The 18,812-nt window shown below is 32.0% G+C and overlaps 1 protein-coding gene across 1 annotated transcript; it reads right to left on the reverse strand.

Annotated features, from left to right (window-relative positions):
• Positions 1 to 12,843: 12,843 nt before the first annotated feature.
• Positions 12,844 to 15,913, reverse strand: LOC123215623. The gene is made up of 3 exons (XM_044635804.1): positions 15,113 to 15,913; positions 14,080 to 14,120; positions 12,844 to 13,994 (listed from the first exon to the last, which is right to left on the reverse strand). Exon 3 carries the CDS (start codon positions 13,989 to 13,991, stop codon positions 13,119 to 13,121), a length of 873 nt encoding a protein of 290 aa, XP_044491739.1. The 5' UTR covers positions 13,992 to 13,994; positions 14,080 to 14,120; positions 15,113 to 15,913; the 3' UTR covers positions 12,844 to 13,118.
• Between the last annotated feature and the right edge of the window lie 2,899 nt (positions 15,914 to 18,812).

Below are 18,812 nucleotides of genomic sequence, written 5' to 3' on the forward strand. Positions count from 1 at the left end.
GCTTGAACCATAATTTTAAAAAATTTTCAAGTTCAACCCATAGGAGTTGATATTAAGCCAAACTCAAGTTCAAAAATTGTCTTAATTATAAGGAATATTTTTAAAATTTATGTTTTCTAATAAAATAAAAATGTTTGAAAGTTTATTTGCTAAGAGAAATTAAAAAAATAAAGACTATTTATAATAGGTGCAATGAGTGATTGATATTCTTTCTTCAAAAGTCCTACATTGAAAAGATATATTTTCAATTACTTACTTCACTAAATATAAATAAGATTTTAACCTAATTCATTAAATCCAATAATCTAATAATTGAAAAAAAAAAATCTTACTAGCTTTTTTATCATGGCTTAAATAATTTAAAAATATGATTACAATCCACAATTAGATTAGTCACAAAAGGTATCCTAAACATGCCATAATTGATTATTTAATGCAACAAATATAGGAACAAGAATAACAACTTGACCTTCTAAATTTGGTCTCAACCTTCCCCTCCTTGATAAGAACAAGGAAGAGAATAGGGTTAGGGACAACTGAAATCTTTACAATTAAGGACTGAGCTAGGATGTGGATAGATATGTCTCAAGCCTGTCCCCTTCCTTATTCCTTTCTTTGTTTGTCCCCTCTCATAAATATCCCTTAAACCTTTAAATACTTATTATCCTTAAGAGTTTTGAATTATTATGACCATGCCCTGAAAAATAATAAAAGGGAGAGGAAGGAAATTTTCCTTGTGGGGAGGGGATGAAAATTCTTCATCATCTTTATGTTAAGGACAAGGAAGAGATGAGGAATGGTCTCTCTTATAGAGACAAGACATACTGCCATGTTGCCATCCCTATGCAAGAATAAAGAAAAAACTTTCAATAAGCTAGGAAAGGGAGTTTTAGATGTTGAAAACTAGGTTCAGGTGGTTCAACATGTTGTTTACAGAGAATGTCTTTGGTCATTCCAAAAGCCCCTTAGGGACCGTTTGGTTCCAGGGATTTAAAGATTACCTTGGTAATCTATCTTTTATTACTTACATTATCTTGTTTGATTTGTTAGTAATAAAAAATTATGGTAATCTTCTATTATCAATGCTGACGTGACAGATAATATAAGTGATAATCTGATTACCATATTCACATTAGGTATTAAAAGATTACCAAGATAATCTTGATTTTATTATAATTATATTATTATTTATTAATTTTTTGAGACAAAAATAAATTTATTTTTAATTAATATAATAGATAATATAAAAATATTTAAAAATAATTATATTCAAGGGCATTTAAGTAAAATAATTTATTATGATTCTTTTATTACCTTAACCAAATACAATAATTATTTATACCTACCAAATTTTATCAAACATAGTAATCATTTATACCCAATAATTTTCTAAATAATCTATCTTTAAGGTAATCTTTCTATTTTGGTAATAAAACATTACCCAAACTAAATGCCCCCTTAGTTGATCCCTACTAGAATGGATTACTCCATATGTTGCTCTTATGATTGTTCCATCAATACACGTAGCACAAAAAGCTGAACATGAAGATGAGTTAGGTTGTTCCTCATTGAACAACTAGGAAACAAGTGTAGAATGGGCATTCCATTGAAGGACTATTCAATCTAGTTTGAAGAGTTTTTGTGTGTGGAACTTTCAAGTTGTAGAGTTTTAATTTATTTATTTCTTTTATTTTGATTAATTTTCGAACTAAGGTTTTTAGGACTATTTAAATGGTTGTTTAACCTAAAAAATAACAAAGTTTGATGATTATTATTGTTAATTATCTAGATAGATTCTCCTATGATAAAGTTAACCAAAAAGTTAATTATTCATCTAGTATACAAATCTTGATATAATTTGATAGTGGTTTATCATATTAATTGTTTGCTTGTGATTACACACACACACACACACACATTGTAACATTCTTAGGCGAATTGCACATCGACAAAATACAAAAGAGATGCTAAATATGTTTACGCATCCCATATTACTTAGAGATGTGAACATAAAATTGGTTAAATAGCTTGTAAGCTCCTAAACTTTTAAGACACATTTTAGGTTGCAAAATTTAAAAGTAAAACTGTGATAAACTGTGTGTTCAAAATAAATAATATATTGATAGCGGATCGAGCTATTAAACCAAGATGTTACAAATGGTATCAAAACTACTCCATATGTCATCTTAAGTGATGGTGGAGCAAACCTCACTAAGGACATTGAGTCTCGTTAGGGGGGGTGAATATAATATCCTTAGGTAAATCCATATAAACAAAGCATAAGAGAGAAGTTGGTTATGTATGCATTTCACATTGTTTGGGGATGCTAAAAAAACTGGTTAAATAGCCTATGAGTTTTTAAATTTTCAAGATGTGCTTTCGGTTGCAAAGTCAAATGCAAAACTGTGATGGACTTTATGTTCAAAGTGGACGATGTTTTGATAGTGGACTAAACTATTAGACCTAGATGTTACACACACACATATAAACTTTAGTCATGTTTTGTTTATATAGTTTTAGATATATGAAAATTTGGATAACTCGAGAAGTTTTGTGGAGGGAAAGGAAATGACAAAATACTCTGCATGGTTAATTGAAAAACTAGAAACATTCCAATATGGGAGGAAGCACACAACATATGCAACAAAATGACAGTAAGTAAAATACATATTGAAAATTAAAACATTTTTATTTTAGAATCATATTTTTATTGCAAATATTAAAAGATGTTGTTAACTTGAAGATTTTATTGGCTATTTTTAAAAGAAAGGCAAATTACTTTCTTGATCTAATAGAGTTCTTGAAGGAGTTGACGTTTATGCTTGATGAATCCATTTTATCAAAGTTTGTGTAACACTCACGGGTACGTATAATTTTGGTTATTTAATGTTATGTACTTAGTTAATATGATGATTTAATTTTAAAGTTATGTCAAGTATAAGAAAAAAAAGGGAAAGAGCAACTGTATGACTTGGTTGAATGCCTAGTCTATATCCATGAAAATGAGATTCATTGTCTCAATGGAATGCGTATTCCATAGTGTTGGTTAATAATAAAACGTGGTTCCAAAAGAAAGGGGCAAACGATTTTAGTGTTGATAACCATTATGAACACTTATTTTGATATGAGGGAACATTCATTCTAACAGTTATTTTTTGAAAATCTATATAAAGGAGCTTCACTTTCAAACTCATGTTTGCCATTTTTGCATAAATTTAGTTCTCACAAAGAGTTTGGAGTAATATTTTACCAAGTTGTTCCAAAATGTGAAACTATGACACATAATAACATGATAATCCTTGTAGTTGAGCATGATTTTAAGTTGGCAAATATGTTACTATGGTAGAAGTGAACTATTATAAAGTAGAAGTGGACTGTCATTCTAGAATTATGAACAATCATTCCATATTGAAAAGGGCAAATGTTGTTCCAAGTTTAAGTACCTTGTTCTATCAAGCTTTTCCACAAGTTTTGTGGAATGTTTTGACCAAGAACTAAACTATGTTACATGCCCACTTAGTACATGTTATGAAGGCAGGAGATGTGAGAATGAAAGTCATATGTTATATGATCTATGACTTGAGTTATGAATAAGTAAGTCATATGTTGTGTGATCTATAACTTAAACATGATGTGAAAGCATAAGCAAGCAACATGTAATACCCATAGATGCATATCAAGGTTGTTTAAATAATTTTACATTATGTATGATTCAATATAGATTTGTATAATGAAAAATTTTGCTTAAGTTAAAAGAATATAAGAAATAAAGGGTGAACAATCATTTAAGAGGATGAAATGCCCGTTCAACTTGTACCAAGTGGTAACTCAAATAATACCACGTCAATAAAATGTTTAAGTAATGAATGACCGTTCAATAAGGCGAATGCCTATTTTTGTAATTATTTGGTTAAAGTTGTAAGGTTTTATGACCTTTATAGGTAGCAAAATCATCGTCTAAAATTTTTAATCAAATAAACAAAACTGTAAAAGCCATGCTCAAATCTCACTCGTATGGTTATTGAATCACAACATGCCAAAACATCTATAATGTGTTTTAGGATTTATACTTACATTGGTAGTTCTTTCGTCTTTTACAATTGCTAAAAGGACATGAAGTTGTTCTCGATCTAAGAATAGGATCACACCTTGGTCTCCATACAAAACACAATCCACGAGGATTCTGAAAAAAGTGTTCTAATGTTTGTTAGAATGCGATGCATGACTAGTAGTATTTGTGTACTAGCAAATGTCTATTGTATAGGCAAAAGTTCTAAAATTATGAAAATCGTGTCTGTATATATAGATACTATGCATATTCATACATCGTCGATGTATGAGCACACATTACCTTATTCAATCCCATACAGTTCGTGTAATATTAAGATTTTTAGGGCGGATAAGGATAACATATTATCCTTACCAAAAATACCACATAAGCCAGTGTATGCAGCCTGCACAATCATACATAGGCCAAAAGTAATCCAAATTGGGTCTATCCTTATCCATTCGGATAAACCCAATCTATTACAATTTTATACACATCAAATACTTTAGGATTATTACACTTAGGTCCTTAAGTACAATAAATTGCTTTTTGAGTATAAAGACCTTCTAAGACTCAAAATCCTTAATTTAGATTCTGAACTGAATTCAACTTAGATAATCTTATGCTACTGGAGTTTGATCAATTCTTTTTTGTGTATGACCTAGAGGCTATCCGTTAGGTCAGTAGTGACCAGATTCATATCGAGCTATCGATCTAGCATTCGTCTAAACACAAACCAAGATTGGTCTTTGAAATACATCATGGAAATCTGATCAACGAAGTGTTAACATTTAACTTCTTAACTTATTATTATATAGTTGTACATACAATTTGATCCTTCCGTCATACGATATCTCTTTCGAGATTGAAGTATAGATTAAGCGTCTCCCTCAAAAACCCTTAATACACATAGACTAACTCTTGTCAATGACCAAATGATGTCAAATACAACACTAACTTAATCCCATTGTGGTTATAGATTTAATTGGTCATTATCATCCATTAGTGAGCCTATTTGAGATATCAACTCTTATACTTGAGAGTGATGAATATTTTTCTGGTCCACTATAGTTTTAGTACATATCTCGATATGGTTAGTCACCACCATTCTAACAATCCTCTATTCAAACTATATTAAGTTGATGTCAAACCACACCAATCCTTGTACAAGACAGTGACCTCAAATCTAGCAATCATATGTACTTTCGTTCACTAAAAAGATATATTCCATAGACATTAGTGTAGCCATTCATATGAAATCCTCTTAACAGATTTGTCCGGTGAACATGTCTATAAAATGTACCCATGTGTTTACCAAATTGTCAACGAACAATTTTAACACGTGAGATTTGTCGCCATCTTTTAATGAGGTCGTTCAACAGTACAATAATTCTGTCACTATTACCTGTGCCATTGGTTATGGTAATATCAAAACTACAGACAATTTTAAGAATGACCACCTAATATATATATAGGATTTTTATGATCAGTTGCTATGTACTGAGCCCCTCATCATAGTTCAACCACTTTACAAACATTTATCGAAATTCAAAAATAAGATAAAGGAAATGCCATATTTTATTAATTAAAATAATAATAATAATTACAAATAACAATGGGGATGATTGGTTTTAGGACATTACCCTAATAGAAATTCTATCAAAGGTACTATGATTTGCACGGTTGGGACGTTGTCCCTACATGGAAATATTAATTCTAAACCATTTCTACCACATTTTAGCCTCTAAAATTCAATCTAAAGGAAGATTATGACTAGAAGAGTGATATGTAACTGAATACTACAAATAAGAATAATCAAGCAAGCACATAAAATTATCCAAATTTTTTACATACTTAAATTTCTAAAATTAGTTTGTTGTTTTATAGAATGAGTACTTTTTTTCAAAATATACATATCATTAAGATATTTCTACAATAATAACATTTAACACATGACCAAATTCTGTAAACCGCCATTTTCATGGCATATTCACTTTAAACATTATACAACTACTTTAGTTTCTAATCATATAATTGACAAGTTCTATGAATTTTAAACATTTTAAAAGTTGTTTTTAACTTTATAAAAAACATTCAAGAATAGTATCTATCTAGGGAAATGTTATATGTTAGGGTAGCTTTATTATTATTATTATTATTTCCTTTAGCAATGTTAAGTCTATAATTAATACAAACAATATTAGTATGAATCGAAAGTAAAATGAGATTCATCATTGCATTCATGGAAATTGAAAACCCATTTGATGACTAAAATGAACCTAGAGGAGGGTGAATAGGTTCTTTAAAATTTTTTTATAACAAATTCAAATTTTAATTACATGAAAATTATGAGCAAAAATAAAAAGATAAAGGATAGAAAATGTTCATGTGTTTATAATGGCTCGAAGCTGAATAAGTTCTTTAAAAAATTTTAAGCACAAATTCAAATTTTAATCAAACGAAAATTATTAGAAAAAATAAAGAGATAAGAGATAGAAAACGCTCATGCATTTATAATGGTTCTAAGTTTTTAAGTCTTCTACGTCTATTTCTTCAAGCAATCTAATTTAAAGTTCCACTAACTCTTCAAATGATTACATTTAGTTTGTTCAGAATTACGCTTAATACAATAGTTGAATCGGGATTTCGTCCACAATGATTTGAATACAAATTTTTGTGTATGAAAATGTCTCACAAAGGCTAATTACAATAAATTTAGTACAAGTAGTCTCTCAAGTGTTTGAGTTAGCTTAGAGAAAGAGTGAAAGTAGTTGAACTTTTAAGATTTTGAGTTCAAGGATGTATCAATATGATGTCTAGCTTTTTCTTCACTTTAGATAAGCTCAATTTATAGGCAAATATGGATGGAAAATGTGATAGAGCCATTGAGTTTGAAAATGTAATTGTTGACTTCCGAAAGTGACATTTTTCTTTTAAAAAGTGTGGCTAAATGGACGTCACTCTTACCTGGAATGGTCGGTACTGACATTTTCGACTAAAGGTCAACCTCGATCAGAGCTTCCAACAGTCAAATTAATTTCTCATGCCATGTGTAAATGTTTGGTACTAATAAGATACACAATTGTAGCTATGTCTTCAAATTTTCAAAGTCGTGAATGAAAGTGATAGGAAATGACAACTATTCATTGATAGGAAATGACAATAGTACCTCTATGTTATGCACAAACATGAAGACAAAAGATATTTTGACCATAAAGAAAAGGCGTAAGGTCGTGCATATGAGACACATAACCATGCATGAGTAAAGACATGAATGAGAATGAAAAGGGAAGACATGCATATTCATGTCAAGATTGAATACACGCATATACACGAGTAATGCATGGTCATAAACCTTAGAAAGTATGAATGAATGTAAGAGGGAAGTTATCCACTTTCATGACAAGACTAGATGCATGCTGGTACATAGATAACGCATAATCATGCATAAGAGAATATATGAACACATGTCTTAGAGTAATGGATAACTATTTGTAAAGCTATCTAGAGAGATAAATACGGATGCATGTGGTACATTGGATTATTGAGAGATGCTTGAGAGAAAGTAAGAAAAGTTATGATAATCATGAGTATGTACATGATAGGTGAAAGCTAAAGCTTGAAATGATATTAAGATAAGTTAAAAAATATGAAAACATATCATAGAGTTATGATAATGAGAAAAATACTTAGGAAATAGCTTGATGTATTTTTCCTAATGTAGGATGATGGAACATTAAAATCTCGTATGATACATGTGGGACATAAAGATCCTAAGAATACATGTTTGGGAAATAAAGACTGTGTAAGACACATATAAGGCATAAAGATTCCAAGAGTACATTTGTGAGACACAAATATCTTATAGGACACGTGTGGGACACAAAGATCCTAAGATAAAAATAGTTAAATCACTTAGGTGAACTTCCCTTTCTCATTGAAATAGAGAAATGCATACTAAAAGACTATTGCAATGAGGTATCTATGACATAGGTTATACACCCATAAAGAGGTGTTATACCTATAAAAAGGATGTGTCGTTCACCATATGCACCCATTAAGAGGTATGCACTTATAGAGATGTGTTATGAAAGAAAGTCCACAAATTAGCATCCATAAAAGATGTTAGAACAAGTTCATATACACTACCTAAAAGTTTAAGTCACATGACCAGGGTGCCAAATCCCTAACCCAGTGTTGTTTGATCAGTATAAAGATTAGAAATTAACTGGAATGAATTTCAAAGAATGTTTTCATCATAGAAAATGATGATTAAGTATACTTGCGATGCATTCTATGTCATCAAAATAGGGTAAAAATAAATCCTTGATAATGAGATAGATAAAGCTTAGGAATGCAAGTAGTAACAAAGGAAGAATGAGATTTGATTATTTATAAGAGAGGTGCTCATACTTACTGAATAATTGATCATCCATTTTTGTTTAACTTTTCAAATGGGATATGATTAGCGACTACATGGTGGTAGGTTAGCTTAAAAGAGGCATGAGAAGGACTTCTAGAAGATTTAATGTTTAAGATTTTTTTTTTTATGTTATTTATAATTATGTTTCACACACACCTAGATCATATTTCTTTTATTCTGTATTGACACTTTGGGTATGGATTCCACATATTTAATATGAAGGATGATCTGGTAATTTTGTCATGTTGTATATATAATTTCCATTTAATGTTATGTTTAAGTTTAGGTTGCACTTCCCTTCGGAGGGTAAAACTTTTTGAAGAGGTGTTACATAAATTTTAAACTCTAAACTTTAAAGCCTAATTTGTAAACCATAAAATCTTGAAACTCTCACTCTAAACCCTAAATCGTGAACTGTAATCCTTAAGTTGTGAACGATAAACCCTAAAGCATAAACATTAATTCGTAAACCCTAAACCATGAACCTAAAACTATAACTATGAACTCTAAACCCTAAACTATAAACTATAAACTATAAACCCTAAACCTTGATTGGTAAACAAACAATGGTAACATAATACATACACACAAATATATATATGTGTGTGTATATATATATATAGATATATACACACACACACACACACACACACACACACATACACAAAGAATCAATCAAATAAATGAGTGCAATATACAAACATATGTACAAAACACAAAAATGTATAAGCTAAATGGTGATGGAACAAACAAATGACCAATATATAGTCCTTATGCTTTCTGATTCGTCTAATCTAGATGGACTCTATAAGTGGTTGATTATTAATAGCGACTTCAACATTGTCCAATCATTCAGGCTAACGAGTGTCTTAGATATCCAAACTTGACAACCTAATGTTTGTTGTCAAAGTTAACTAGAATGTACACCTACAAACATTAGACAATATCATGTAACCATATTCATTGTACTTTCCAATGGATAATTATAAAACCACACGAGAAATACGTTAAGTATTGTGTCTTACCTTTTTATATGGAGGGAAATGAACATTAGAGCGTGGAGTTTAATCATGCCTAAAGAACGTCTTCTTAAGGTTGATTGAGAGTCATTATGGGCATCAAGGGGCAAAACCCCCTTGTAAAGGTCCCACTACCTGTTCGATGGGCAAGGGTCAAGAGGGTTACCTTTTAGGAAGGCAGAAGGGCAAAGTCCCTAGAGAAAATTTAAACGTTGCATTAATTTAAGCTAAAAACATGGGAAGTAGGTTGCTTCTTTTAGAACTGAATATTGATATGTGGAAAGAAAATTCAAAATTTTGATTAATTCAAATGTTATTAAAAAAAGGCCAAAGGACTTATTCCCACCTAAAATGTACTGCATTCTCAGGTTTTCGCCCATTAACTTTGAAAATCTCATTTATCCAATCATGGACTATTAAGTTTGTTAATTTTAAAGGTAAAATCATTATTTTTTATATAATATTAAAAATAAACTAAAATTTTATCTTCGTTCCCCCCTAAATTTTAAAAACTAACATTTTCTCCCCTAAACCAAGTTTTAAAAAGTCACATTTCCCCCTAGCGTTTAGTTTCAATATTCAGCCACTCTCTCCAGTACCATCGCCAACTGTCTCTCCCTTCCTCCGACGGTTTGTCTCAAATAATTTCGACTCTTCGATGTCGTGCAACATCATTTGGGAAGACCATTCATCTTCCCAGATGATGTCGCATGAGATTAGAGGGTTGAGATTATTTGAGGCAAACTGTCAAAGGAAGGGAAACCATCGGAAGAGAGAGATGGTCAGCGATGGCATCGAAGAGAGTGGTCAGATATTGAAACTAAATCCTAAGGGGGGAAATATGATTTTTTAAAACTTAGATTAGGAGAGAAATTTGTTATTTTTTAAAATTTAAGAGGGGAAAATGAGATAAAATTTTAAGGGATTAGGGTTTCGTTCCCTTTAACCGTCTATAGGGAGGTGAATGAGATTTTCAAAGAGGTGGAAACCTAAGAATGCAACATACTTTAGATGGGAATAAGTCTTTTGGCCTTAAAAAAAAAACACCTAAAATCCACTTTATAATAAAAACAAGAAAATTTAAAAAAAAAAACCCTAACCAGACAAATATCAATGTACCCCTTATATGAAAACTATTATACAAACCCCATTAGGCGTTGTGTCTACCAAATTCAATTTGTCCCATAAAATGTCTACTGTCATATATCATTTATCCTAACTACGGAAGCCCCTCTGAAAATTTAAATTTTGCCTCCTTCATTGAATAGTATCAATAGACATGATTTGCTGAATAGGTGTGATTATGCCTACTGAACAAAATAATGCCTACCGATGAGTTTTTTATAATTTTAAGCTAAATCTACTTTTATCTACCTAAAATCACACCGTAATCCTTCTTAAATCAATTTTCCATTAATGTTAGAATAATTTTCTCTCAAAAAATTACATTTATCTACTGAAATTTTAAAATTTATACTCTAAACGCAAAACATAGTTTTAACAACAAATATATAAAAATCAACACCAAACTCTAAGATACATCCATATTCAATATTATATTAAGCCCTAAACTGATTTAAAATATGTTTTAATTTAAAAAATAGTGATTTTTGGTCAATATTTTTTTACTTTCTCCAATTTATTGGTTGAATATGGTAGTACCTATTGTAAAATCTCCTTTATACAAGGCTAAAATTATGCAATCTTATTTTAATGACTAGTGTAAAACCAACACTAGTGACAAGTTTAGATTAGAAATCGTAGTGTTTGATAAGTAGTCCGATGACAATAGTCTTACCATCTGGGGGGGCCATGCCAACATGTTCAAACTGTACAGTCCCTCCATCACATGCTTCACAACTCTCTCATTCACCACCTTAGTTCAAATTAATTATGCTAGCTCTACTTTAGGTGTATTTCAACAGATATGAATCCCTATGTCAATTAATGAGCATTACATTTTGGTGTAAAATTGAATTATTTGGGTCCAATTCAACCAAGTTTTCATATGCAATTGTATCTATGGACCAAACATATTTATTCCTACTTAACCTTGATTAATGTGGGTGGTTATGTCAATACCAAATAAAGGCAGTAATGAACCACGTGTCTCTGAAATCAAACAACAATGTCAAGCATATTTATGGCATTTCTGATCATAAATTGTCACATCATCTCCCGCATTTGGCCATCTTTAATTCATTGCGACATGTTACGAACGAGTCTTTGGTACTGGTCCAAATGGGCGCCACGGTCTTTGAAATGGTTGGAATTGTGATACAAATGACAATGACTAGAATATGCGCATGTTAGCGGGCCCAGTGTGAATCGGTGATGTTTTCAAAAGGAACCCCATCCAGTATCCAAGTTGAATGATGGAGTTCTGTACAAATGTGCAATTGTCTAGGCTAATCGCGACACATCACATGATTGTGGGGAAGACCATCCATGGTCAGCTTTGCAAGTATTCATTCCTTAAGTCTTTTTGTTTTTCACTTCATCTTCTAAAAAATACAAGATGGTCCATGATAATTAATTGTACAGCGATTTAAACCATTACAAGTATGCAACATGTCACCTGCTTTGGCCCTTTGCTTTTTCTCAAGGACTGTGGAGGACCATTTTTTATAATGGTCTTTCTCAGTTTTCAAAACGAATTTTCGTTTTCACACTCTAACACCTATTTGCTTTTCTAGGATTCCTTCTCAAGGAGATTACAAAGAAAAAAGAATTCACCGCCTTGGAATCAATTCATTTGGAAAAGTCAAAGTAAGAATACTAGTTGAAAGTAGAGATGGGATTATGGGCGCAAATTATTCAGGCACAGGGGAATCTTTTTTATTCTGGGTTTTATCCTTCAATGTCCCTTCCCATCATACGCAAATACACTATCACGTATTGAATGAGTCTTCTGTCTCCATTTCTTATGTGGGCATTCGAATTTCTTGGTTTCTGATCCTCTTTTTGCTTCTGATTCATAATAAACTTATAACGCTATAAAGAGTTAATACTAGTACTTCCGCACCCGAGTTAAATTGGACTGGACAACAACTCGACCCATTGACGAATAATACCAGAGGATCCAAATTTCCATCAGGAATCTTCTGCGTAATGATCTAAGTAGACATGATTCATACAACAACTCTTAGAATGACCCCTAGGGCTTCAGACTCAAAGGGCAATGAATGTGTGCCCATTAGTAAATGAAAATGAAAATGGAAATGGGCTGATATCCAAGGCCTATTTGTCAATACAACGATCCTGTGTCAAATCCATTCACTTAGAGAAGGCCTGAGTGCAGATGTCAATGAAATAGTCGTCAAAACAAGTGAACATGCTCGATGTCAATGAAATGACAGATAAAAACTCTACTTCGTAGCTTGAACTTTGAAATGTTTACATTTATTATTATCAAGCACAAAAGGAACAGAGAGTGTAAAACATAAAATAGACTACTTCAAAATTTAATTTTAACACAGCACTACTGGAAAATCATTATCTACACGAGGAGGTCTCCAATCTCTTTCACTACATGCTCACTGAAAAACTTAATCGCAACAAAACGGTGGTAGAAAAATCACAGCTAAGAGAATCAATTTCACTTTCCTAATCATCCACAGGATTAGGATCATCTTTTCATACGTGGGCCTACTGTTGTCGTAGAACAACCTACTGTTGCCTGGTCAAATAAATTTCCACCGAACAGCTGTGAAGAGTATGAGCCAGTTTTCCTCAACTTACCTATAAATTCCTTGCTTGAATTGCCCTTCAAAGAAAGGTTCTTCTTAATGCGATTTCGGTTAACCAACAACATAGTATTATGTGTAGGTACATGCAAAGCCCCTTCAACACAATCTCCTACTTGTCCACAGCCCCAAGGCCTAGACTGGCCATTTTCACAAGATGGTCTAAGCCTTGAAAAACTATTCCTATGCCTTGAAAAAACTTTCTGCTCAGGGGAATTTTCCTCTTGGAATCCTATACAGAGTGGACAAGGAGGGTCACTTCTATGTGTCTTTGCGGTTACTTGCTCCAAGCATTCTCCATGGAAAACATGATGACATGAAAGAACCCCAACAACTGGCATGTCTCCACTTCTCACAATCCTACGAGAACTACAAAGTGATCTCTGTGAGAGAAATCGTTCACACAATCCACATTTAAAACCATCTGATTGAATATATGATCGACTATAAATTTCAGCCTCAAATGGCCCTGACATGTCAGCAAAATCTGTGCTGCTACTGGCACTACTCCAACTATGGGCCTCCCTTTGTGGAGTGGAAGCATCATAGTCCAGCAACAGGGTAGCTGCAGAGTTTGTATTTTCTCTAACAGAAGTTTGGGCTGGAAAGGACAGGGGGTAAACAGGTTTGGACATAAATGAAAGATGACTTGAAAAGTTGCAGTGGGAGGATACACAAGACTTGGCTCTCAGCTCAGACTCACTACTGTCTGAGTGAGACGATGTGGAGCTTCTGCTATCTACATTTGCTGACATTCCCTGAATGAATTTAAAGCCACTAAGAAATACTGATGACGGAAAACATATCAAATTAAATGGAAGAGAAAAGAGAAGAATACTATACCTCAATGGTGGGTGTAAAAGAGCACTGCCTAAGAATGGAATCTAACAAGAAAAGGAAACAACACAAAAGTTTATATACAAGTAAATGGAAACATGAACAATAGCAAAAAGGAAAATGATGACATCGAGATTATTGGTTTATTTTTAGCTATAATCAGAACGGCAGCCAGAAAGATGAACTTTTACAATCAATCTTAAAACCCTCAATAAGCTGTGGATCATCATTAAAATGAATGTATAACTAAGAAAAAGTAAAGGTGACATCACTTTAGGACTGTATACATCTAAAACCACCATCTATGGACATCACAATTGCTTACAACATAATATATTACTTCTGTTGAAAACTTGAGAAGAAGAAAATATGCTATTTCACAAAGACTTCTCAAAAAGGCTTTGTAGCCAAATGTTGCCTTGTTAGAAATTAGTAGTTTTTAAGTATTCTTATCAAAACATAATAAGTTAAGAAGTTTTATCAGCGAAGCAATGGGCATACTACCCACTTTGACTAACTGTATCCATGCAAGTTCTCCTAGCCAAAAAAAGTCATACATTAAGTTTAAAAATCCATTTTAATTAATGATTTTAAGAAGTTTATGGATATAACAGAAGAGACAATACCCAGCACTGAGTCCAACATGAAAATATAAAGATGCAAAGTAAATCAACAATTATGCTAAATGTTTTCAAAATTTATCTTAGTTTAGTACCTGAAGCCAAAAATAAGAATAAGAAAAAGCTTGTTCAATCAATGACTAGGAAATGGCAAAAACAAGAATAGTTTTATTAATTAGTAATCAAACAAAAATATTATAATACACACTATTCCAAAAAAAAAAAAAAAACTAAATGATTAACTCCTACAGACCCCCAATCCTAAGAAACAAAATTTGATCTCAATCATATTCTAGATATTATAATACACACTATTTCAAACAAAAATAACAGTTAAGCATTATCGGGGTAGCAACAGAAATGAACTTGAAATTAGAGACCAATTAAAAACAGATGCAATATCCATAATACAATATTACCTCTCCTTGTTGGAGCTTCATAATCATCAATTATGATTTCCTGTATTGCAGGAGGAGTCCACTGAGGACCAGGTGAAAGATCAGAAGGGCTACTTAAAAACTCCCCGGCCCCATCAGATGCTGAATATTGATGATTATAAAGCAGATTGCCTCTCACCCAGTTCTTGCTTTCTTTACTGTTTGATGTAGATGATCCATACAATTGAATATTGTCATGTGAAACATGTGGCAACCCTTCACCTTCAGATTGAAATTGAAAATCCCATCCAGATGGAGTTGGTGAGAAACTCGAATTAGCTCGCCAGTAAGGTTCATGTGGAGCCCTAGACCAATCCCTATTGGTTGTGTTTGACCCATGTGGCCTTGCGGCCACACAACAGAGCGACCCCGTCTTAGCTATTTTCTACAGCCCTCACAACTACAAGTCACACTTGCTTTCACGAGATACAAAGCTTGGACGAGGGGCTCATTTAGAGCATACAAATTATCATCTCAAATACAAGCTTTCCCATCATACATTACAATTATATACGGTAACTAAACTAAAAATTAAGATCTGTCAACAAAATAACTTAGCACAACCAACAAACACTGAGAGTAAACTTACAATTACAAGTTAAAGGAAGTGACGTTTGAAGAAAGAATTGAAAACCCTAATTTGTTGGAGAGGCGAGGGAGGGAGATCAATTTCAACAACTTACCCTCCTTTTCCACGTTTATGCCCTTTACTCTTACAAATTAAGCTGTTAAAAACTACTTAGGTAATTAATTATTTGAAACTTAATTTTTCTAAATTGAATTGGTTTTAATTTTAATCATAAATTTGGACTTTAGAGTGATGAACAACTGTTTAATAAGGCACATAATTATGCATTAGACAACGAGGTTCTACTTTCTGGTCTTGAAAAGATAGGCACTTGCCCATTGTTTATTAAGACGAGAACCACCATGTTGGGTCAATAAATAACAATTACTAAAATAACCCAAACTACTTCAATATTCACACATCTTCTATGTGGTTCACCTATAAAACCATAAGAGCCTAAGTCTATGGTGTTGTTATTGAGTTGATCAAAAGGTATTACAAAATAATAATCTATTTGAATGATTGTAACTAATTTGTCTTTGTTTTTTTTTTTTTTTATCATAATCCTTACTTGTTATTCATATTTATAATGATGAGGTTACGTTTTAGTAAATACAATAGTTTGGAGTCAATAATATTATAGTGGCTTTTGAAATAGTAGATAACATAACTGTTATTTATTGGTTATTGATTTTTAGCAACAAATTCCTTTATATAAAAAAAACTCAGTAATGTTGAATTGTTACTAAAATTATTAGGGTACGTGGTAGATGGCTTTGAGGCTTCTAAAAAAGCTAGTTTTTTCTATGTTTTGCTCATTCAACTTGTAAGCTTGAGCAATTGATTAGTTGTACTCTACTAGTCACTGTCTTATGGTTGCAATCTGCTAATCATTGTTCAATAGTCACTATATATAGTCACCTTTAAGAGTTAACCTTTGGGGAGGACTTTTGATTGTATAACAATTGCTCTCCCAGTTTCAGAAGTGTGAATAGCACTACATATACTCTTATGTCTTTCATAGATAAATATCATGTAAACGATCAAGATTTTAGTTAGCTGGAAAGTGGTAATGTTGAGCATTCAATGTGTCAGATGTATGAGTTGTGTGTTAGTTGATTCGTTTAGAAGTCATGATGTCTTAAATGTCACATTTTCTAATCTTGAATAGATGTTTGACACGTATCTAAGAATGGCTTTAAATGATGCAAATGTTTTCCAACTCTCACTCACCCTCTCTCCCAATGTTTATGAAAAGGGTATTAGGTTTTTATGTAAGTTACAAAGTTTTTCTTTAAGTGCCCTTGTAGAAACCCTAATTCTTTCATTTTAAAAATCATTTTAAGTCATGCCTTTCTCATGTGCCTTTGTTAAGGTAAGTTGCAATGCTTAGCATTACTCATGAAAGCAAGATAAGCCACATTGTAAATGAGAGGCAACCTGTTTAGAACTTGCTTACAAAATAAGAAGCATCAATAAGATAAATGCCATAAATGAACTAAAAATAATTAAAGAACAAGCATAAAGATAATTACCTTAGTGATGTCATCTACAAGCTTCTTGAGCTTCATAGGTATAAACATCCCTTAAAACTATGCCCACTATTGTTTTAAGACACATTCCCTTAGCATGGAAGCTATAGGGCAACTTTAAAATGCATCTCGACACTATCCTCAGTACCTTAAGACCATGAAGAAAAAGGAATAAGAAAATGTGCTTGCTCAAAAGCATGTGTAACCCAGATAAGGTAACTTCAACAATTATAAGAGGATGCTTAGCAATACACAACCTCTTGTCAACCAATTCTATTGGTTGTTTTCCTTAATCTATAAGAGCGACTTGTTTCTCTTTTACCAACTATTGCCCTAACATAAAAGGCTAACAAAAGCATGCTCTAATAAGCTAGAGTCCTTAGATGAATACCCAAAATGTCGTTACCCTGAGTCCTAATTTTTGGTTAGTTAAATAAGTCATCTTGCTAGTGTCCTCATCTTTGTAAAATGTATAACAAAGTCAATAGCATCACATAAATCAATCTACAAGCCTATTTAGCATTAGACCTAATTGGACAAAACTATTTAAAACCTTAAGAACATGTATCTACATAAAAAACTTTAGAAAATACTCTCAAATAATGCAATAATGAAAATTCAAATAATCAGAGTCAGAAAACTTATTTGTAGAATAATGGGTAAAGATAACTCTTTAATATTGTGTTTTTAAGGAATCAATTTGACAAATAGATAACACTTCAAAAGTATCAATGAATGATAAGAACTTTAGAGAAAACTAAAGCAAAAATGATGAAAGGCACTTTTCATCTTTTCTTTTTATATGAAAATCAAGGCTAAACAATAAGCAATCCCTGTGCTCAAATTAAACCTATAACACATGACATCAATATGATAATGCACATGAAAATGTGCTTATCAAGACATTTTGGTGACATGAATAACTATGATTGGCATATGACATGTGTATATAACACAATAAATGCTTGGTACAAATGTTATGATCATAACACAGGACATGCCCACTCTAAAACTCCATATGTTGTCCATCTATGTAGATTTAAAGTAAATACGTTTTTGAAATCTTGCTACTAGTACTCCAAAAACTGAGGGATAATTATTATACCATAAAATTTCTTGACCAAACTCATATAAAACTACACTCAAAATGTAACTACCTAATGACAAATTATTCGATCAACAACTAGACATGTCATTTACTCTTAGATAAGGCCATAATGAGATAAAAGGTTCATCACTTGTAGACAATTAAAAGAATTCCCCTTGACATATTAACTCTTTAACATCGATAAGAATATCTTCTTATTCCATCTCATACCTACAGGGAAAAGTTATCATCTCCTATCAAATTAAGATTATACAATAAATGTAATTATCTTATTTTTGTACAATTATAATGTTAATTAATCTCTAGATTCACATTTGTATTAGGAATACTGTGATACTATATCCACATGAACTTTATACTCAATCCTATAAGTATAAAGGACTACACTGAGGTGGAAGGATCAATCGTTGAATCCCTATCATAGATCTCTCAAGACACTTCTTCGGTAACAACTATAAATTTTATATAAAACTT

Source organism: Mangifera indica, chromosome 5 (genome assembly GCF_011075055.1).
Source record: "Mangifera indica cultivar Alphonso chromosome 5, CATAS_Mindica_2.1, whole genome shotgun sequence".
NCBI classification, from domain to species: domain Eukaryota; kingdom Viridiplantae; phylum Streptophyta; class Magnoliopsida; order Sapindales; family Anacardiaceae; genus Mangifera; species Mangifera indica.

Coding starts and splice junctions, on each gene's coding strand:
- LOC123215623 (XM_044635804.1), bottom strand. CDS start 13,991: ATGTCAGCAAATGTAGATAGCAGAAGCTCCACATCGTCTCACTCAGAC.